Source organism: Babylonia areolata, chromosome 18, assembly GCF_041734735.1.
Source record: "Babylonia areolata isolate BAREFJ2019XMU chromosome 18, ASM4173473v1, whole genome shotgun sequence".
Classification (NCBI taxonomy): domain Eukaryota; kingdom Metazoa; phylum Mollusca; class Gastropoda; order Neogastropoda; family Buccinidae; genus Babylonia; species Babylonia areolata.
Window position 1 is genome coordinate 72,916,174 of NC_134893.1, and position 22,500 is coordinate 72,938,673.

The following is a 22,500-nucleotide window of genomic DNA, read 5'->3' on the forward strand; positions in this document are numbered from 1 at the left end:
TCTGTCTCTCTGTCTGTCTGTCTCTTTCTCCCCCTCTCTCCGTCTGTCTCTCTCTTTCTCCCCCTCTCTCTGTCTGTTGTTCTGTCTGTGTCTGTCTCTGTCTCTCTCTTTCTCCCCCTCTCTCTGTCTGCAGCGTTCAGGTTTGTTTCAGCACTCTGTGTCATTCAGTGACCTGTTCACCACTGACAAAATCAGTTTTCAAAAGTACTGGGTCGGGAAGAATATTCTTTATTTGTCTCCTCCATTGTCAGCCTTCCGTGCCCTCATCCACCACACCATGTGTATTTTGGTGCATCGTCTGTAGCAGTCTGGCTCAAGTTTTGTATACAGTGGAACAGTTCAAGTTGAACGTGTGTGCCAGTGTGTGTGTGTGTGTGTGTGTGTGTGTGCTTGCGGTGTTCGCGCGAGCGCGCGCGCGCGCGCGATTATGTGTGTTTGACGTTCTTGTTGCTGTTGTTGTTGTGTCGTAAAGTTGACTGCTGCAAAGGAAATGTTTCTTGTTCGATGTGTGTGTGTTTGTGCACTATTCTAGACAATGGAAAACAAGCTGACTTGAAACAGTCAACACAGAGAGAGAGACAGACAGACAGACAGACACAGAGAGAGAGAGACAGACAGACAGACAGACAGACACACAGAGAGAACTTGGTGTCGGAGGTCCTACAACCCCAGTGAACACAACCCAAATTGTATATATATATCCACTGGCATCTCATCTCTCACAGAGGAACGCGCAGCGCGCGCCGTTTCAACGTTACAGTTCAGCGTACACCGTGCAGCCTCCAGTCCGCATTGCGATTTGTAATGCTGTGCCCGTGAGACACTTTGCCGAAAGCATTCATAACTCTTGTCAGCTGGATCTTGAACTGGAACAACCCAAGCGGCACAAACACACACACACTGTGACATGAAAGCCGGGACAAGGATTACTGTGGCCCGCTGTCTTCCCTTTCAAGCGGCTCTGTGCAGGATTACCCGAGCGAAAAATTGTCTCTGCCCGACTGTGAAAAGATTTACACAAAACCAACTGACCGCCACGAGGTCGTCTACCCTGAGTGTCTTTTAACGGGTGTGTCAGTGTACCCGAGGAGATTGCTTGATACACATTATAGTGGAACAGCATTGCTTTGGGGAAGGCTGTCAAATTGTTAACCAATCAAAGAGTGGACCGGACAACAAGAAGAGGAAAAAGAAGAGTGGTGAAATATCTATCACAGTTTATAAAGGAGAGAATGTAGACCTTGTGTGACCATTCATTATTTTGCACCAGCGTTCATTGTGCAGCTCATGAGACCACTCACGACTGATGAATCGTGGAGATAACTTCCAATTCACAATACTGTATAATCATCTGAGATAACTTCCAATTCACATTACTGTATAATCATCTGAGATAACTTCCAGTTCACAATACTGTATAATCATCTGAGATAACTTCCAGTTCACAATACTGTATAATCATCTGAGATAACTTCCAGTTCACAATACTGTATAATCATCTGAGATAACTTCCAGTTCACAATACTGTATAATCATCTGAGATAACTTCCAGTTCACAATACTGTATAATCATCTGAGATAACTTCCAGTTCACAATACTGTATAATCATCTGAGATAACTTCCAGTTCACAATACTGTATAATCATCTGAGATAACTTCCAGTTCACAATACTGTATAATCATCTGAGATAACTTCCAGTTCACAATACTGTATAATCATCTGAGATAACATCCAGTTCACAATACTGTATAATCATCTGTTCTCAAATTTCACCGGCAGAGCGCACAGACAAGTGGAAATTACTTCATTGAACAAATTAGTAACAAGTCAGTTTGTAAAGATTAAATGTATAATATAACTGACTGGTGCTGCATCATTTTACTCTCAAGTCTAATGTAAGCTTAAAATGAACATGGACAAAAACTGATTGGTTGTGCATTGTTTTCATTCTGAAGCCTAGCAGTGAAAGCTGTCCCGAAACAAGCGGAGAATTCCTTCAGCAGTCCCTGTCAGTTTAGCCAGGAAGACAGTCAGCCAGCCCTCACTGGTGGCCACAGTGAAAGAGAAAGTGGGACAACAAAGAATCCATTTCCTTCTCGTGACCAGCTCTTCTCTCAACTTCCTGACAGCATCACCATGTGCGTCAAGGAATGCACTGAGAGACTGACGCCCCCACGACACACACCGAGCTGACAGGAAACTGGGAGTGTGATGGTTCATCATCCAATGAAGGCGTGTCCACTGTGAGCCTGTAGGCCGAGCGCTCTGTGTTAACTCTCACACTGACGATGGCTGGCATGGCGACGACAGTGTGTGTATTCCTGGTGATGGTGCTGGTTTTTCCCAGGTCCGGGACGAGCCAAAGAGCGCCTGAAGGCCCCCCTTTGTACCAGGAGGGGGGTGAAGCCGTTCCGGGCGTGTCGGACATCCAGACGATAGAGTGCCCAGAGCGGTGGAGCTGCTGGAACTACGACTACCGGAGGCTGTCGGGCAGCGTGAGGGGTCACTACCTGGACAGGAGTTGTGCCTGTGACGAGCTGTGCCTCCTGCTGAGGGACTGCTGCCCTGACGCCCACCTCGCCTTCGCCGCGCCACCCGGTTCCCAGCCCTTCACCCGACCTCCACCCCCAAAGTACCCCGTCTGGACCCCAGCCCCCAGGACGGCCTTCACCTCACCCCCAGGAGACTGGCGGGGTAACGTCTCACCCTCGAGGTATCACCGGTACCCTCCCCTGGGACCTCGGGTCCCTAAGTACACTCCCCTGGGGCCTCAAGCCTCTGAGAACCCCCGCGTTGGGCCTCAGGCCAGTCAGCAGTTGGACCCACGTGACAGGAACCCAGGTGCCCCACGAGGTCCTTCTGGACTAGGTCCCTGGAATTCAAACTCCCTACAGGGACCTCCTGGAGCAGACCCAGAGAACCCAGACTCTCCACAGGGTGCTTCAGTGCTGCGGACCAACAGGGGGGATTCCAGCAACGAACCTCCACGGCCCTCGCTGAGCGTTTTCCAGAATGACAGTGACAGTGGGGGCGGCGGTCGCTGGGTGCCCAATGACGAGGTGTACGGCCGGTACGGGCTGGACAGGGACATGTTCAGCTGCCTCTATGATCGAAGCATCACCGCTGCTAACAACGTGTCCCTCGTGACGCGCTGTCCCGCGCACTATGACGACGTGGAGGTGACGCAGCTGTGTGTCAACGTCAGCAATGACGACCTGATGACGCGCTTGCCGGTGTCCGGGAAAGTGAGCAGGGTCCTCTACCGGAACATGTTCTGTGCCATGTGCCATGAGGTAAGCTGTCTACCGGAACATGTTCTGTGCCATGTGCCATGAGGTAAGCTGACGTTGACAGTGTTTGGAAAAATCCTCTTTGCATTGATCAGCAGTGTACATTCTGACATGATCATCACTGTTCCATATTTTTAACTTCTAAAAAGGTTATGTCGATAAAACAAAAAACGATGACTGAGTCTATAAATATTGCATGTGGAGAAGTCTGGAAACAAGCAACTTTATCGAAGGGAGCCAGTTTTAAATCCTCTTTTTTCTCATAGACTTTCTCCATTCATCAAATCACTATTTTCTTCCCCACCCCACCCCACCCCCACCCCCTTTTTTTTTTCGTTCATGAGCCACAGCTCCCACCTTCACTCGTACATCTACGAGTGTATGACCCACGGTTAGGCACCCATACTCCGTTTCCTTGAGTACGCGCCAGTGCTGGCTGTTTCCATATCCCACCGAACACTGACTTGGGTTGCGGGATCTTTAACGTGCGTAACGCACGAGGGTGGTTCAGGCACTAGCAGTTATGTACATACCTTGACCTGGGAGATCGGAAAAACCGTTCCACCCTAAATGCACCAGCCGCAGCTGGGATTGGAACCCATGCTCCCAGGTTTGCTCTAACCACTTGGCTGTCGCCCGTCACTGTTTAGATTATGATGTCATCAACACTGTGACGTCAGACACAATCTGTTCTGGTCCTTGACTCTGGAAAAAAGTAGGACTGCAAGTCTTTGGTGGTGGCTGTTTTCACCACTTGTTCGCTTTGGCTACCGGCTTTAATACGTGCGAGAGTGCGTATGAATGTGTGTGTGTGTGTGTGTGTGTGTGTGTGTGTGTGTGTGTGTGTTTGCCATGCATGTGTGTTTGTTATTTAAGGTTAGAGCACCGCAGTCTGGATGAACACTTACATAAAAACTAAACGGCAATTTTCTCATCAACTGTCAACATGATTTGATTCAACCAATAAATAAACCACTGAATTTTTGCTCCTCCCCCTTTTCTCCACCCACCTCCCACCCCACACAACCCCTTGTACACAGCTCGTGAAGACTACAAGCGTCACCAGACCTTTTTGTCTGAGACGATGTCAAAACAAAACAATCAGTCGTCTTTCCCTGTTACCCCACTCATCCACAGTCATCACAGTCAGAGACCTACAACAAGTGACAACAACTGTCTCACCAGTTCCATTTAACAACAACTGTCTCACCAGTTCCATTTAACAACAACTGTCTCACCAGTTCCATTTAACAACTGTCTCACCAGTTCCATTTAACAACAACTGTCTCACCAGTTCCATTAAACAACAACTGTCTCACCAGTTCCATTTAACAACAACTGTCTCACCAGTTCCATTTAACAACAACTGTCTCACCAGTTCCATTTAACAACAACTGTCTCACCAGTTCCATTTAACAACAACAGCTGTCTCACCAGTTCCATTTAACAACAACAACTGTCTCACCAGTTCCATTTAACAACAACTGTCTCACCAGTTCCATTTAACAACAACAAGTGTCTCACCAGTTCCATTTAACAACAACAGCTGTCTCACCAGTTCCATTAAACAACAACTGTCTCACCAATTCCATTAAACAACAACTGTCTCACCAGTTCCATTAAACAACAACTGTCTCACCAGTTCCATTTAACAACAACTGTCTCACCAGTTCCATTAAACAACAACTGTCTCACCAGTTCCATTTAACAACAACTGTCTCACCAGTTCCATTTAACAACAACAGCTGTCTCACCAGTTCCATTTAACAACAACTGTCTCACCAGTTCCATTAAACAACAACTGTCTCACCAGTTCCATTTAACAACAACTGTCTCACCAGTTCCATTTAACAACAACTGTCTCACCAGTTCCATTTAACAACAACTGTCTCACCAGTTCCATTTAACAACAACAACTGTCTCACCAATTCCATTAAACAACAAGTGTCTCACCAGTTCAATTTAACAACTGTCTCACCAGTTCCATTTAATAACAACAACTGTCTCACCAGTTCCATTAAACAACAACTGTCTCACCAGTTCCATTTAATAACAACTGTATCACCAGTTCCATTAAACAACAACTGTCTCACCAGTTCCATTTAACAACAACAACTGTCTCACCAGTTCCATTTAACAACAACTGTCTCACCAGTTCCATTTAACAACAACTGTCTCACCAGTTCCATTTAACAACAACAACTGTCTCACCAGTTCCATTTAACAACAACTGTCTCACCAGTTCCATTTAACAACAACTGTCTCACCAGTTCCTTTTAACAACAACAACTGTCTCACCAGTTCCATTTAACAACAACAACTGTCTCACCAGTTCCATTAAACAACAACTGTCTCACCAGTTCCATTTAACAACAACTGTCTCACCAGTTCCATTTAACAACAAGTGTCTCACCAGTTCCATTTAACAACTGTCTCACCAATTCCATTTAACAACAACTGTCTCACCAGTTCCATTTAACAACAACAACTGTCTCACCAGTTCCATTTAACAACAACAAGTGTCTCACCAGTTCCTTTTAACAACAACTGTCTCACCAATTCCATTTAACAACAACTGTCTCACCAGTTCCATTTAACAACAACTGTCTCACCAGTTCCATTTAACAACAACAACTGTCTCACCAGTTCCATTAAACAACAACTGTCTCACCAGTTCCATTAAACAACAACTGTCTCACCAGTTCCATTTAACAACAACTGTCTCACCAGTTCCATTTAACAACAACTGTCTCACCAGTTCCATTTAACAACAACAACTGTCTCACCAGTTCCATTTAACAACAACTGTCTCACCAGTTCCATTTAACAACAACTGTCTCACCAGTTCCATTTAACAACAACTGTCTCACCAGTTCCATTTAACAACCACAAGTGTCTCACCAGTTCCATTTAACAACAACTGTCTCACCAGTTCCATTTAACAACAACTGTCTCACCAGTTCCATTTAACAACTGTCTCACCAGTTCCATTAAACAACAACTGTCTCACCAGTTCCATTTAACAACAACAACTGTCTCACCAGTTCCATTAAACAACAACTGTCTCACCAGTTCCATTTAACAACAACTGTCTCACCAGTTCCATTTAACAACTGTCTCACCAGTTCCATTTAACAACAACTGTCTCACCAGTTCCATTTAACAACAACTGTCTCACCAGTTCCATTTAACAACAACAACTGTCTCACCAGTTCCATTTAACAACAACTGTCTCACCAGTTCCATTTAACAACAACTGTCTCACCAGTTCAAACAACTGTCTCACCAATTCCATTATACAACAAAGAAGTCAATGTGAGCCTCATTTTTCAGAGCTTCTTAAACTCAGATCCCAAAACTCGGTGAAGATGACACTATTTACTTATAATACTATGTTTTGCATTATCAGATCTTAGTTGTGTCAGATCTTGATTCTGAACAAACACAGCATATGCACGCCTATCCCGTCTATTTTTTGGAAAAAAAATCTGAAGTCCAAATCCCTAACCCCCTCTCTTCAGACGAGCGGTCCCAAGATGCCGTGAGCAACAGAGATGAATCAATTTCAAACAGGCAGCTAAATTATTTGGTTTTGCTGCCTTCACTCTATTTTCACACTGACTTGTCATGGCATTGTCCTGTGAATACTGCCTTCCTGATGAATCATCACAACTTCCTTTGTTTTGAACAACGTAAACAGAAACACAGCACAAAGCTTTATCACACGATCAGTGATTCTGAAGTGTCTACACTTGATGAACTGTACAGCTTGGGAAACAGGACCCAACAAACAGTTCCGTGCTCTGCACGTTATCTTCCTTCACCACTGATCAACAGTACATGGAATGGACAGAAATCTTGACAACATTTTTCACCCAGTACAACTTCACTTCCTGAATCCAAATGAGAAATATACTCCTGGAAAAATCAGATCTCAAATAACTGAACAATGTTGGACTATGTTACAAAATCTGTTCTTGGCCAAGTTACAAGATCTGTTCTTAGACAGTATCAGTATCAGTAGCTCAAGGAAGCGTCACTGCGTTCGGACAAATCCATATACGCTACACCACATCTGCCAAGCAGATGCCTGACCAGCAGCGTAACCCAACGCGCTTTGTCAGGCCTTTAGAAAAAAAATGAAATAAAATAAAATAAAATAAATAAATGAAATAAATAAATAATAAAAATAAATAAATAAAACAAGAGAGGCAAGGCCTTCAAGACTCACTTGTGATACACTTTAAAAAATCTAATCGTTAAAATGTGTTCTGTATTTGTTATAAAGCTTTGGGTTAAAAAAAAAAAAAATCCTAACCAGATTCGAACCCCGTGTGTTATCGTGGCTCCTTAACTGACGTTCTAAAATTTAATATTTGAACATACTTTTTTAAAGGGCGATAAATCAATTGCGGTATTCGCAGTGAGAACGCTGTTTAAATTACATTATTCTGGTGTATCTTGGGCATTCAAAAAATCTTTAAGGGCAATAAAAAATTCTTTTTAAGTCCGCGGTAAAGGAGACGTGGCTATCACCGCAATCACACTGCAACATTTAGCCGTTTTCTCTAGATCAAGATAGATGTACAAGTTTAGTTACGCCCGCCGGGAATGTAGTACGACACGGTCGATTCGATTTCTCTTTTATGTTCATTCTAGTTTTATAGCTTTATAGTTGATATGAAAATTTAGTATTTTGTTAAACTAATAACATGTAGAGCCAAGTAAAAGTACTTGTAAACGTCGTATGAAGTGAAAAGGACTTCATTTTGAGAAAAGTCAAGGCTGGAAATTTTTTCGTTTCATCATTTCAAGGGTATTAACTGGCATGGTTTACAATTTTTTAACTGTGAATTCCGACTGATTCTGTGGATATTTTTATGGCAGTTTGGGGCATAATCCAGTAAGTGATGAGGCGTTCACAAATCTTTCTCTGAATAAATATTTAACGGTCTCCTTCTCCAACTTTCCATCACTTGTTATCGTGTATTGTGCATTGAATATAGGATTGAACGGGCAGGTCAACAACTTGAAACAAAATGGCGTCGTTCGCGTTCGCGAAGAATATGAGCACGCGCTTTGAATGTGTATAAATATGTGTACGCAATTGATTTTTGCCCATGACCTTCAGAGCTCAGCCAACAGATCTATAAAGTCCACTCGTCGTATTGATTTTTAGTATTTTCCGAAAAAGACCACTTGGGCGAATGAACATAGTGAAAGCCCTGTACACTGAGAGTAAAACACACAAGCTTTTTATGTATTGAGTATGATTTCAAAATGTAATGTTTAAGATGAGAAAGATCAGTTTAAAGCAAATTAAGTCCCCTAGCATTAATTACAGATTAATTTCCCTTTTTTACTATCTGCACCAAAACGTTTGCAAAATAAATAAAACTTCCATGCTTAGCAAAAGAAGTTCCTGTTTGAACAAAAAATGACAATAATGACTGCTCTTGTTGTTGTGTCAGAATGTCAGATCAAAGTGCCAAGTTTAGAGAGAGAGAAAAAACAACAGTAAATGCAGTTTGCATATAATTTGGCTTCTTTTTTTTTTTTTGTGCCGATCCCATAGGTGCAATATTGTTTTAAAGAAGATGACTGGAAAGAACTGAATTTTTCCTATTTTTATGCCTAATTTGGTGTCAACTGACAAAGTATTTGCAGAGAAAATGTCAATGTTAAAGTTTACCACACACACACACACACACACACACACACACACACACACACACACACACACACAACCGAACACCGGGTTAAAACATAGACTCACTTTGTTTACACAAGTGAGTCAATAACATAAAAAGAAATAACCAAATAAATAAACAATGTAACAAGATTAGACAATCTTAGACAATGTAACAAGACGTGTTTTTGGACTTTGTTACAAGGTGTATTCTTGCACCCTGATGATGATGTTATTCAGTAACAACTGTATCAAACAAAGAAATGAACACGAAAAAGGCCTGAAACACAGTGTGAAAGGAACAAGTGTGTGTGTGCAGGGGAGGACTGTGACAGAAAAACATGTACCAATGAAATGAAAGAAGACATGCTCCTCCTGCCCAGCAAAAAAAGAAAGAAAAAAGTTTGCAGTGTGATTGGCACAGAAACAACACACACAGACACCTCCACACAATAAAACCCCCACTCTGTCTCTCCGTCAGGAGCCCTACCTGTTCTGGGCGGTGAGCGTGACGTGTCACTCCAGACACTCCCTTCCCTACGACGTCAACACCACCAGCCTGCCCACCCTGCTGAACAACCGCGAGGATTGCCGGATGCAGTTCAGGTCCCCTGCTGACGGGATGGGCTGGAGGCCCTGCGTGGACGACGTCAAGGATCGCTGCAACGACACCTTCCCCAGGTCCTCCCCCCGGGATCAATACATCGTCAGCAGGTATGGGGGGGGGGGGGGGGGTTCTGCAGGGTGGGGGTGGGGGCGTGTCTGTGGAAGGTGGGGAGGGTGGTGGTGAAAGATGTGTGAGAGGGTGGTGGTGGAGGAGGTGGTGGTGGAAGAGGTGGGAGAGGGTGGTGGTGGTGGAAGAGGTGGGAGAGGGTGGTGGTGGAAGAGGTGGAGGAGGGGGTGGTGGTGGGAGAGGGTGGTGGTGGAGGAGGTGGGAGAGGGTGGTGGTGGAGGAGGTGCTGGTGGAAGAGGTGGGAGAGGGTGGTGGTGGAAGAGGTGGGAGAGGGGGAGTGGTGGAAGAGGTGGGAGAGGGTGCTGGTGGAGGAGGTGCTGGTGGAAGAGGTGGGAGAGGGTGGTGGTGGAAGAGGTGGAGGAGGTGGTGGTGGAGGAGGTGGTGGTGGGAGAGGGTGGTGGTGGAAGAGGTGGGAGAGGGTGGTGGTGGAAGAGGTGGAGGAGGAGGTGGAAGGGGTGGTGGAAGAGGTGGGAGGGGTGGTGGTGGAAGAGGTGGGAGAGGGTGGTGGTGGGAGAGGTGGGAGAGGGTGGTGGTGGAAGAGGTGGGAGAGGGTGGCGGTGGGAGAGGTGGGAGAGGGTGGTGGTGGAAGAGGTGGAGGAGGTGGTGGTGGAAGAGGTGGAGGGGGTGGTGGTGGAAGAGGGGGTGGTGGTGGGAGAGGGTGGTGGTGGAAGAGGTGGAGGAGGTGGTGGTGGAAGAGGTGGAGGGGGTGGTGGTGGAAGAGGGGATCGCTGCAACGACACCTTTCCCCGGACCTCCCCCCGGAACACCTTCATCATCAGCAGGTGAGGGGGGGGGGGAGAATAGGGGTGGGGGCGTGTCTGGGGCAGGTGGTACGGATGGTGGTGGTGGTGGAAGGTGAAATAGGAGGTTGGGGTGGACGAGGTGGAGGAAGAGGGGGATATGGAAGAGATGGGGGAAGATGAGGAAGATGATGAGGAAGATGATGAGGAGGATTAGCTTCTTTCAGTATCGCTGTCGTCGCGTTGTGTTGTGCTGTACTGGATGGATGAATAGCTTCACAATCACTATCTTCATGGTATTGCACTGTGTTGTATTTTGTTATATTGCATTGTATTGTATTGTATTTTGTTGTGCTGTGTATTACATAGCATTGTATTATATTCTGGGAGGTTTGTGGCGTGGTGTGTGTTGGTCTGTTTTGTGAGTGGGTATTTTTTTGTTGTTGTTGTTTGTTCCGTGGGGGTTTTTTTGTTGTTTTTTTTGCGTGTGTTAAATGCCTGTGGCGCTCTGGGCCTCAGTTTCTCGTGGAAATAAGAAAAAAATCATTGTTCTATCATACGGTAATGTGACATGATCTGACAGCCATCACTTTATCCGACAACGAAGACATTTTCATCTCAGTGCATTGCAGATGCGAGCAACAAGAGAGGGGGAATATGACTGGCTCTTTGGGTATGAACCACTGAGCAGAAAGTTCGGAAGGAGGGCGGGCGTGTGATGTATTAACTCTCTCCATACGAACGGCGAAAGAGACGACGTTAACAGCGTTTCACACCAATTACCACCATCAAAATATTGCAAGCGGAAGGCTCTTATACTGAAGAGGTGAATGTTGACAAACAATACCACAATTCTGACGACAGAAGCTAAAGGTTGGGTCATTGAGACACCCACTGGACATCCGAGGGATCTGTGTAGAGAAGAGAGGACTGGCCGTACTGAGTGAGTTAAAACTTGGTTGTGACATTTTATCAACGAACAGTTGAATGGTCACGTATGATTCATCCATTGTAATCAGTTGTTGATGCACTTCCGACTGTTATTATTCCTTTTGAGCGGACAAAGGTCACACACGGCCACCATAAAATTGTGACTAATTCATAGTGTTTCTCTCTGTTGGGTCATAGTTGGCTTGTGTTTAATTATTAATTGATTAACGTCTGTGTTGTGTCTGGTCTTGATTGGCCGGTGTTTTTTTAATTTTTTTTTATTATTTTTTTTTTAGTTTTTTTTTTTTGGTGTTGATGTATGTAGGTCTGTGTTTTCTATTCGTGGCATTCCTGTGATGAAAGGGAATCCTGTTGACCCCGGGGGCTGCAGAAATGGTGATGCCAATCACTGTCAGACTGTCACTGTCAGACTTTAAGGGTGGCACGGGGGTCTGATGGTGGTCATGCTGGCGGTGGTCTTGTGTGTCAGTGTTTTATCTTATTAATCACCCCACCCCCCCGAACCTCCCTACCCCCACACCCACACCCCCTTCCGCGCCTGTCTGCGACAGAATATGTATCTGCGCAATAGCCGAGTGTTTACAGCATTGGACTTTCAATCTGAGGGTCTCAGGTTCGAATCTCGGTAAGGCGCCTAGTGGGTAAATGGAGGAGATATTTCCGATCTGCCAGGTCAATATATGTGCAGACCTGCTTAGTGCCTGAACCCCCTTCGTGTGTATACGCACGTACAAGAGCAAATACGCACGTTGAAGATCCTGTAATCCATGTCCGCGTTCGGTGGGTTATGGAAACAAGAACATACCCTGCATGCACACCCACGAAAACGGAGTATCGCTGCCTACATGGGGGCTGGGGGAGGGGGGGGGGTAAATAAACAAAACGTTCATGCTGGTCAGGCATCTGCTTGGCAGATGTGGTGTAGCGTATATGGATTTGACCGAACGCAGTGACGCCTCCTTGAGCTACTGATACTGATAGTGATAGTGATACCACGTGTGTGTCTGTCTATTCTCCCAATGTCCGTGTGTCCAGGTGTGAGGACGAGGCCGACCTGACGCAGCCCATGGTGTTTGGGTTCACGTTGCCTTACCGGAACCAGTACTGTTCCCTGTGCAACCACAATAACTTCCCCTTGGTCTTCTGCAAACCGCTGTCCTGGGAGCACTCTGGCGGTGAGTTCTTCGCTTGGCGCGGACAGCCTGCAGACACAGAGCTTGTACAGCCTGCAGGCATAGAGCTTGTACAGCCTGCAGGCATAGAGCTTGTACAGCCTGCAGGCACAGAGCTTGTACAGCCTGCAGACATAGAGCTTGGCGCGGACAGCCTGCAGGCATAGAGCTTGGCGCGGACAGCCTGCAGGCACAGAGCTTGGCGCGGACAGCCTGCAGGCATAGAGCTTGGCGCGGACAGCCTGCAGGCATAGAGCTTGTACAGCCTGCAGGCACAGAGCTTGTACAGCCTGCAGACACAGAGCTTGTACAGCCTGCAGACACAGAGCTTGGCGCGGACAGCCTGCAGGCACAGAGCTTGTACAGCCTGCAGGCACAGAGCTTGTACAGCCTGCAGACATAGAGCTTGTACAGCCTGCAGGCACAGAGCTTGTACAGCCTGCAGGCATAGAGCTTGTACAGCCTGCAGACACAGAGCTTGTACAGCCTGCAGGCATAGAGCTTGGCGCGGACAGCCTGCAGACACAGAGCTTGTACAGCCTGCAGACATAGAGCTTGTACAGCCTGCAGGCACAGAGCTTGTACAGCCTGCAGACATAGAGCTTGTACAGCCTGCAGGCACAGAGCTTGTACAGCCTGCAGGCATAGAGCTTGTACAGCCTGCAGACACAGAGCTTGTACAGCCTGCAGGCATAGAGCTTGTACAGCCTGCAGGCATAGAGCTTGTACAGCCTGCAGGCACAGAGCTTGTACAGCCTGCAGGCATAGAGCTTGTACAGCCTGCAGGCATAGAGCTTGGACAGCCTGCAGGCATAGAGCTTGGCGCGGACAGCCTGCAGGCACAGAGCTTGTAGCGTTTACAGTCAATCAGATAGTTTGTTGATATATTTTCAAGACGGTATACATATATCAATGTAAGGACCTCAAGAACAACGCACTATACAAAAACAAGCGAGTGCACACACACACACACACACACACACACACACACAGACGGAGAGAGAGAGTTGCAGTTTATCAGTAAGGCGTCCTTGCGTTTATAGAAAATAATTTTATAAAATGTAGCGTGTCACGACAGTGTGAACATTTATGACAAGGGCAGTTTGTTCTGTACTTCTGTGGGTCAAGATAGGATAAAACCATTACACCAAAATGAAATGAAATAAAGAAGTAAAATAAACAAATAAATAAATGAATTTAAAGGGAATAAACATGAGAGAAGACAGAGTGTAGAACAGAGGGTTGGTCAGTGATGGTGTTGACCTGTGTGCAGGTTACAGTCCCCAAGGAACACGCTCCACTTCCTATTCCTTCTCCATTTTGCTGGACATCAACACCAACACGGGCTCTGCCACTGTAGGACGTATGTAAGTGGCTGTGTACTGTGTGTGTGTGTGTGTGTGTGTGTGTGTGTGTGTGTGTGTGTGTGTTTGCGCACACAACAACCAGCTTAATATGTCAATACAGTGTGCACACACACACACACATTATTATAATTATCATTATTATCATTATTATAATTACTATTACTGTTATTGTTGTTGTTGTCATCATTATCATCAGTTGTAGGCCTAGTAGTAGTAGTAGTAGTGGTGGTGGTAGTAGTAATGCTGCATGCACCTACCTGCTTGCAGCCCCGAATACCAGACCACAGAGTGAAATTATCACCATTATTATTGTCACCATCATCATCAACATTATCACTTTCATCACCATCATCATCAACATTATTATTTATATCATCATCATCATTATTATTATTATTATCATTATTTATTATTATTATTATTATGTTATAGTGTGCCAGCAGTGTCACCCGCCACCACCCACACTCTTACTTACTTGTTTTGTATATAGTAGGTGGTGTTGGTTCAGTGTGAACTGAACAGATCTATAGGCTAACACATAGTCAGTGTGTGTTGAGGGTTTTTCATGTGTGTGTGCACATGGGGGTAACAGCAAGTGTTGTGGAACACGTTTGATTTGTTGGTTGTTGTGGTAACATGTGTAGGAGTTGTGCTGTGTGTCAGTGGTTTACTTTGTTCAGACAAAGTGGGAAAGCACATTTTAATGTGATTAATGAGTTGGTTAACAATGAGAGCATTGAGGGTCAGTGCTATGTTGTTGCACATTGCTGTTTTAACAGAGATATGTTGGAAGTAATGATTTCCACACATGTACTTGTGTCAGTGGGACACTTTGTGAAGACAAAGAGGATATTTGTTTGGTTATGGTAACACACAGTTTTATTGTATGATGTGTAACCTGAGTCGAACACTGGGTTGTATTGGTCAGTCATAGGTATAGTGCACAGTATGGTATGTCACTGTTGGTGGCAGGTAAGCTTGATGAAGCTTCATTACCTCACATAGATTTATAGATCTATGTGTGAGAGGAGTGCATACTGGTGGACATGTGATGGAAGGTGCTGAGAGGGAAAAAGCCTTTCATGTCAGTGATGTCCAGGTATTTTGAGAGTTTCTGACCTGGGTTTTGGTTTTGTGTTTTGTGTTCCAGGTGTGCTGCTTGTAGATGCTGCTTGTAGGTGCTGCTTTAGGTGTAGGGTGAACTTTTTACTGTGTGCTGCTTGTAGGAAGTACTTGAAGTAGGCAGTGTGTGCTGCCTTAGTGTGTGTTGCTTTTGCTAAGTAGGGTGAACTGCTTAGTGTGTGTGCTGTATTGTAAAGTAAACACTCTATAAAAACCACTCCATGTGGCCCTGCTATTGATGTGAGGAGAGAGTGAGTGAGTGCATCATCAGTCGATCCTATATCCCCCTGTCTGCTCCCCTCTCTCTTGGAATAGAATCGAACCACACTTTCTTTCAGTTTTTACAATTATTATTATTATTGTTGTTGTTATTGTTGTTGTCGTTGTTGTTGTTGTCATTGTCGTCATCATTTTCATAATTATCATTACCATCATCAGCATCAGCATCATTGTTATTAGTATCACCATTAAGTATCATCATCATCATTGTTATTATTATCACCATTACTATCATCATCATCATCATCATGATCATCATCACCATCACTGTCATTATTATCATTATAACCATCATCATCATCACCATCATCATCATCATCGCCATCACTGTCATTATTATCATTATAGCCATCATCATCATCACCATCATCACCATCATGTCATCACTGCACCACGTGCTTGCAGCGAGTCGTCGGAGACAGTGGAGCGGAACGAGACCAGAAGTTGTCAGCAGGGTCACGTGTTTGACCCCTTCCAGTCGGCCTGTCGTCCAGTCACCTGTGGGCCCGGAAGGTCAGTTCTCTGCCCCCCGAAACCGGGCTGTGGCTGCCTACAGGAACGGGGATATATGGGTGAATATCATGACCGTTCCTATCCCGCCATGTAGGCAGCCATACTCCGTTTTCAGGAATAACTAGAAATTTGTCTTTTAAACGAGATCTTGAAGAATTCAAGTCCTGTCTGCACTTTGAAGTGGGCTCCAGTGTTCCTGTGAAAAAAGAAAAAAAAAGTCCTTTGTCATTTAGGATTTGTACCATGTCATATCATGTCACAGAAATAAACCAAAGGCAAGTTTTGCTCAGTGTTACTGATGAAGACACCTTTTGTGATTGTCAAACAGGATTTGTACCATGTCATATCATGTCACAGAAATAAACCAAAGGCAAGTTTTGCTCAGTGTTACTGATGAAGACACCTTTTGTGATTGTCAAACAGGATTTGTACCATGTCATATCATGTCACAGAAATAAACCAAAGGCAGGTTTTGCTCAGTGTTACTGATGAAGACACCTTTTGTGATTGTCAAACGGGATTTGTATCATGTCATATCATGTCACAGAAATAAACCAAAGGCAGGTTTTGCTCAGTGTTACTGATGAAGACACCTTTTGTGAAACAGTTTTGCTCAGTGTTACTGATGAAGACACCTTTTGTGATTCTCAAACAGTTTTGCTCAGTGTTACTGATGAAGAAACCTTTTGTGATTCTCAAACAGTGTTGCTCAGTGTTACTGATGAAGACACCTTTTGTGATTCTCAAACAGGATTTTCCTCAAAACATTCTCTTCTCTTTCACAAACAAAAAGTGAAAAGATTTCAAAACACAGCATGAGTAGAAATGGCGACAGTGTTGTAGTGATACGTTTTTTTCTTGGGAAGGAATGTGACCAAAAAAGAAAGAAGGATAGCCGTTGGACTTGTGACCCAGTGTTCAACAGTGACCAGGGTTCGAGGCCCCGTTTCGGTATGGTGTTGTGTCCTTCGGACAGGTACTTTTTTTTCTACTTTTCCTCACTGCACCCGAGTGTGAACGGGTGGGTACCTGACTTGGCTTGGTGAAGGTTAAAACGGCGTAAGGAGAAAGTTGGGCCCCACCTTCCTGTGCCCAGCCCTAGACACAGTGGATATGAATTCACTGCCTTCCTGTGCCTAGACACAGTGGATATGAATTCACTGCCTTCCTGTGCCTAGACACAGTGGATATGAATTCACTGCCTTCCTGTGCCTAGACACAGTGGATATGAATTCACTGCCTTCCTGTGGCGAGCCCTAGACACAGTGGATATGAATTCACTGCCTTCCTGTGCCTAGACACAGTGGATATGAATTCACTGCCTTCCTGTGCCGAGCCCTAGACACAGTGGATATGAATTCACTGCCTTCCTGTGCCGAGCCCTGGACACAGTGGATATGAATTCACTGCCTTCCTGTGCCGAGCCCGAGACACAGTGGATATGAATTCACTTCCTTCCTGTGCCCAGCCCTAGACACAGTAGATAAGAATTATCTGCCTTCCTGTGCCGAGCCCTAGACACAGTGGATATGAAATCACTGCCATCCTGTGCCGAGCTCTAGACACAGTGGATATGAATTCACTGCCATCCTGTGCTCAGCTCTAGACACAGTGGATATGAATTCACTGCCTTCCAGTGCTGAGCTCTAGACACAGTGGATATGAATTCACTGCCTTCCTGTGCCGAGCCCTAGACACAGTGGATATGAAATCACTGCCTTCCAATGCTGAGCTCTAGACACAGTATCAGTATCAGTATCAGTAGCTCAAGGAGGCGTCACTGCGTTCGGACAAATCCATATACGCTACACCACATCTGCCAAGCAGATGCCTGACCAGCAGCGTAACCCAACGCGCTTAGTCAGGCCTTGAGAGAAAAAAAAAAGAAAAAAAAAGACACAGTGGATATGAATTCACTGCCTTCCAGTGCCGAGCTCTAGACACAGTGGATATGAATTCACTGCCTTCCTGTGCCCAGCTCTAGACACAGTGGATATGAATTCACTGCCTTCCAGTGCTGAGCTCTAGACACAGTGGATATGAATTCACTGCCATCCTATGCCGAGCTCTAGACACAGTGGATATGAATTCACTGCCTTCCAGTGCTGAGCTCTAGACACAGTGGATATGAATTCACTGCCTTCCAGTGCTGAGCTCTAGACACAGTGGATATGAATTTACTGCCATCCTATGCCGAGCTCTAGACACAGTGGATATGAAATCACTGCCATCCTATGCCGAGCTCTAGACACAGTGGATATGAATTCACTGCCATCCTGTGCCGAGCTCTAGACACAGTGGATATGAATTCACTGCCATCCTGTGCTCAGCTCTAGACACAGTGGATATGAATTCACTGCCTTCCAGTGCTGAGCTCTAGACACAGTGGATATGAATTCACTGCCATCCTATGCCGAGCTCTAGACACAGTGGATATGAATTCACTGCCATCCTATGCCGAGTTCTAGACACAGTGGATATGAATTCACTGCCATCCTATGCCGAGCTCTAGACACAGTGGATATGAATTCACTGCCATCCTGTGCCGAGCTCTAGACACAGTGGATATGAATTCACTGCCATCCTATGCCGAGCCCTAGACACAGTGGATATGAATTCACTGCCATCCTGTGCCCAGCTCTAGACACAGTGGATATGAATTCACTGCGCCAATGGCTGTGAAAGGCTGTGCAACCTTCAGTTTTTTTAAAACCCTTTTTTTCTGTTGTTTATTTGGCTATGTTCATCACTAGAATTGGCATACAATGTTTTCAGGTTGTTCAAAGACAACACGTGTCAAAATCTGGCATCCAAAGTTTTCAGGTTCTTCAAAGACAACACATGTTATACAATGTTTTCAGGTTGTTCAAAGACAACATCAAAAGCTGGCATACAATGTTTTCATGTTCTTCAAAGATAACACGTATCATACAATGTTTTCATGTTCTTCAAAGAAACACATGTCATACAATGTTTTCAGGTTCTTCAAAAACAACACGTGTCATACAATGTTTTCAGGTTCTTCAAAGACAACACGTGTCAAAAAAAGAGCCCAAGAACCGACGAGTCAACGTCTTCCATCTTCAGACACCGGGACCCAGACACGAACTCCTCCACAGTCTACGTGCTTCCAGAGTCAGACTGTGCCTTCATCCAGCTCAACGACACGGAGTACCGACTCTTCCACAACGGAACCTTGGAGCTGCTGGCGGATGATGGCGGTGCCCTGTACAACAGCTCGCAGTACGTGCACAGCGGTGGGCGGCTGTTCCTGTGCGTGCCCTACTCCACGAACTACACCCACACCGTCACCGACCGGGTCCACAACCAGACCTTCACCTTCTCCCTGACGGAGGCCGTGGTCAGCACGTGCGGCATTTGCATATCGGTGTTGGCCCTGGCCGTCACCATCGTGGTGTACCTCTCGCTGCGCGCGCTGCGGAACATCCCAGGCAAGAACCTGCTGTCCCTGGCCTGCTCGCTCTTCCTGGCCGATTTACTGCTCCTGGTGGCTCACTCCGCGGCGGACGTGTTCCTGGCGTGCGCAGTGATCGCAGGGGTGATGCACTACTTTTTCCTGGCCTCCTTCCTGTGGATGAACGTGATGGCCGTGGATGTGTGGTTCACCTTCTCCAAGGCCTTCGTCAAGGCCGGAGACCGCGGAAAGTCGTCCAAGAGGTTCTTCATGTACAGCGCCTACTGCTGGCTGACTCCACTTGTCTTCCTCTTCCCCGCGGCCCTCATCCAGGTGGGGATTGGGGTGGGTGAGGGGAAAGGGCTTTTGGAGGTTGGGTGGGGAAAGGAGTGGGGTGGGGCAAAGGGTGGGGTGGGGGAGGGTTAGGTCGGGGTGGGGTGGGAGAAAGGGGTGGATAGCAGTAGGGGGTGGGTGTGATGCCTCTTGTGTCTGGGCGTTATGATGACTGTGTTTTTTGTGCTGTGTTGTGTTGTTTGGTATGGTATTGCGTTGTATCGCATCGCTTTGTATTGCACTGTATTGTATTGCAGTGTATTGTTATTGCATCCATTCTACTTGAAGGTACGTGTGTGATTAACATGATCGTTAATTCTCTCTCTCTTTCTGTGCCTCTCTGTCTGTTCCTCCGGGATGCACGTGCCACACAGGCCCTGAAGCCGGACTCCGAGGTGAGCCCCCGCTACGGGGAGGGCATCTGCTGGCTGGGCAACAAGCACGCCCTCCTCCTCTTCTTCGCCGCCCCCCTCCTCATCCTCCTCATCCTCAACATCGTCCTCTTCCTCGTGTCCGCACGCAACATCTCGCGCGCCAAGCAGACGACTGCCCGCATGCTGGGCAAGGAGGATGAGGGGGGCAGGATGGCCATCTACGTCAAGCTGACAGTGGTCATGGGCATCACCTGGGTCTTCGGCTTCCTGGCTGCCCTCGTGCCCGGGAACAAGGTGAGAGGGGGTGGAGGGGGTTTTGGGGGGTGGAAGGATGAGGGAAAAGTGGTGGTGTGGTGGTGGTGTTGATGGGCATCACCTGGGTCTTCTGATTCCTCGCAGCTCTGCTTCCTGGGAACAAGGTGAGAGGGGGTGGAGGGAGAGGGTTTTGGGGTGGAGGGACGTGGGTATAGTGGTGATGGTGGCGGCGATGGGAATTACCTGGGTCCTCAGGTTCCTCGCCGCTCTCGTGCCTGGTAAAGGTGTGAAGGGGTGGGGGAGGGGGGAGGGAGGGGATAGAGGTGGCCATTGGGGTGGACGGATGTGGGTATGACGGTGTGGTGGTGGTGGTGATGGGCTCTGGTTCCCGGCAACAAGGTGAGAGGGGGTGCGTGAGGGGGTAGTGGGGAAGGTTTGGGGCTGGAGGATGTGGGTGTGATGGTGATGATGGGCTCTGGGGTAATGGGGTAGGTTGCAGTGGGATGTGGGTGTGATGGTGATGATGGGCTCTGGGGTAATGGGGTAGGGTTTGGGGGCAGGGGTGGAGGGATGTGGGTGTGGTGGTGATGATGGGCTCTGGGGTAATGGGGTAGGGTTTGGGGGCAGGGGTGGAGGGATGTGGGTGTGATGGTGTGGAAGTGGTGGTGAATGGCGTCACCTGGGTTTAGGGCTTCCTGGCAGCCCTGGTGGCCGGCAGCAAGGTGGGAGTGGGTTGTGGAGACGTCGTGCATTTCGTTGTCTTGTGCTGCGCTGTGTTGTGTGCACGCCGTGTCCATGGGGAACTCCAGAGTTCATTGAAACACACGTAATGACATCACTTCGTCACGTTCATAATCCTCCACACAGCCCCCCCCCTCCCCCACCCCCGCCCCCTAACCATACCCCTCCCCGCCCCCTCCACCTGTAGACCTACAAGTGTGGAACGGGGCTACGTGTGGTTGTTTACAGTAGAGTTAATTCACGATAGCACGCACACACACACACACACACACACACAAGCACGATAGCATGTAGGGGGCCCTCCTACCCCCTAGCCCCCTCCTCTCTCCGCCCCCTCCACCTCCCCCCCCCTCCCTGCCCCCGCCCCCACTCCCTGAGGAATGTGGGTTCAATCAGTGACTGCCGAGCAGAGGTGTTGATGGGGGCTGTGGAGGGGATTTCAAAGCCAAAAGATAACACACACACACACACACACACACACACACACACACACACGCACGCACACAATCAGACGAAAAGAAAAAAAAGGTAAATAAACATATATATATATATATATAGAGAGAGAGAGAGAGAGAGAGATGTTAGAAGGCCAGAGAAAAAAGCAAAGACAATAAGAAGTATGGAGGAGGAATTTTTGTTTAATGTCCCGTCACACATATCGGTGATTGAAGACATTTTGTTAAAGTATTTATGAATACATTTGAGTATTATCGGTTAGAAGGGGTGGGAGATGTGAATGAATGGAGGGTTGAGGGAAACTGGGCAAATGAGGGTGAAATTTGAAAAAAAAATGTATATACAATTACAGAAAATTACTTGAAGGACTTCGTAAAAGAGAAGTCGTTTAACTGACAAGCGAAACAACTGATAATGAATGCAAAAAGTCAAAAACATCAACGTTCTCAGTCACTTGTGAAGACACACTTCATCAGGCTACAGTCAAAAATTATATGCTTAATTGTCACGTTACTAAAGCATATGCACTTGACATTAGAACAATACTTGGTCCGTAATGAATTTGGTAATAGTCTGAGAGCTAAACTCAGAATTGGTCTGTAATAGGACCAAAGTCTGAGAGAGTCAACTGACGATGTTATGGACTTGAATTCAAGCACCTATGAAAGTCTCTTTCAAGTATATTGCTAATTTCCTTGTATGACAATGGGCAATATACTTTTTACTATCTGTATGATTCTTTGCCACCCTTTTTGCTGCCCTGTCTGCTTGGTCGTTATAAAAGAATCCAGTATGGGATGGTATCCAACAAAAATCAACATTTGCACCCTTCGCTAGTGCAATAAATACCTAATTTACTTAAATACGTAGAGGTGTGGGGAGTGAAAGGGAAGAGCCAGTTTGGAAAGAGGTGTGGGGAGTGACAGGGAAGAGCCAGTTTGGAAAGAGGTGTGGGGAGTGAAAGGGAAGAGCCAGTTTGGAAAGAGGTGTGGGGAGTGAAAGGGAAGAGCCAGTTTGGAAAGAGGTGTGGGGAGTAACAGGGAAGAGCCAGTTTGGAAAGAGGTGTGG

At 46.5% G+C, this 22,500-nt stretch overlaps 1 protein-coding gene across 1 annotated transcript in view; it reads left to right on the top strand.

Moving 5' to 3' along the window:
• The first annotated feature begins 747 nt into the window (after positions 1 to 747).
• LOC143292149 (uncharacterized) overlaps positions 748 to 22,500 on the top strand; it is a 24,915-nt gene continuing 3,162 nt past the window's right edge. Inside the window, exons 1-8 of the mRNA XM_076602336.1 lie at positions 748 to 1,199; positions 1,958 to 3,295; positions 9,463 to 9,695; positions 12,441 to 12,580; positions 13,851 to 13,944; positions 15,751 to 15,858; positions 18,877 to 19,606; positions 19,981 to 20,274. Of these exons, the coding sequence (XP_076458451.1) occupies positions 2,291 to 3,295; positions 9,463 to 9,695; positions 12,441 to 12,580; positions 13,851 to 13,944; positions 15,751 to 15,858; positions 18,877 to 19,606; positions 19,981 to 20,274 (2,604 nt within the window). The 5' untranslated portion in view covers positions 748 to 1,199; positions 1,958 to 2,290. The remainder of the gene's footprint in view (positions 1,200 to 1,957; positions 3,296 to 9,462; positions 9,696 to 12,440; positions 12,581 to 13,850; positions 13,945 to 15,750; positions 15,859 to 18,876; positions 19,607 to 19,980; positions 20,275 to 22,500) is intronic.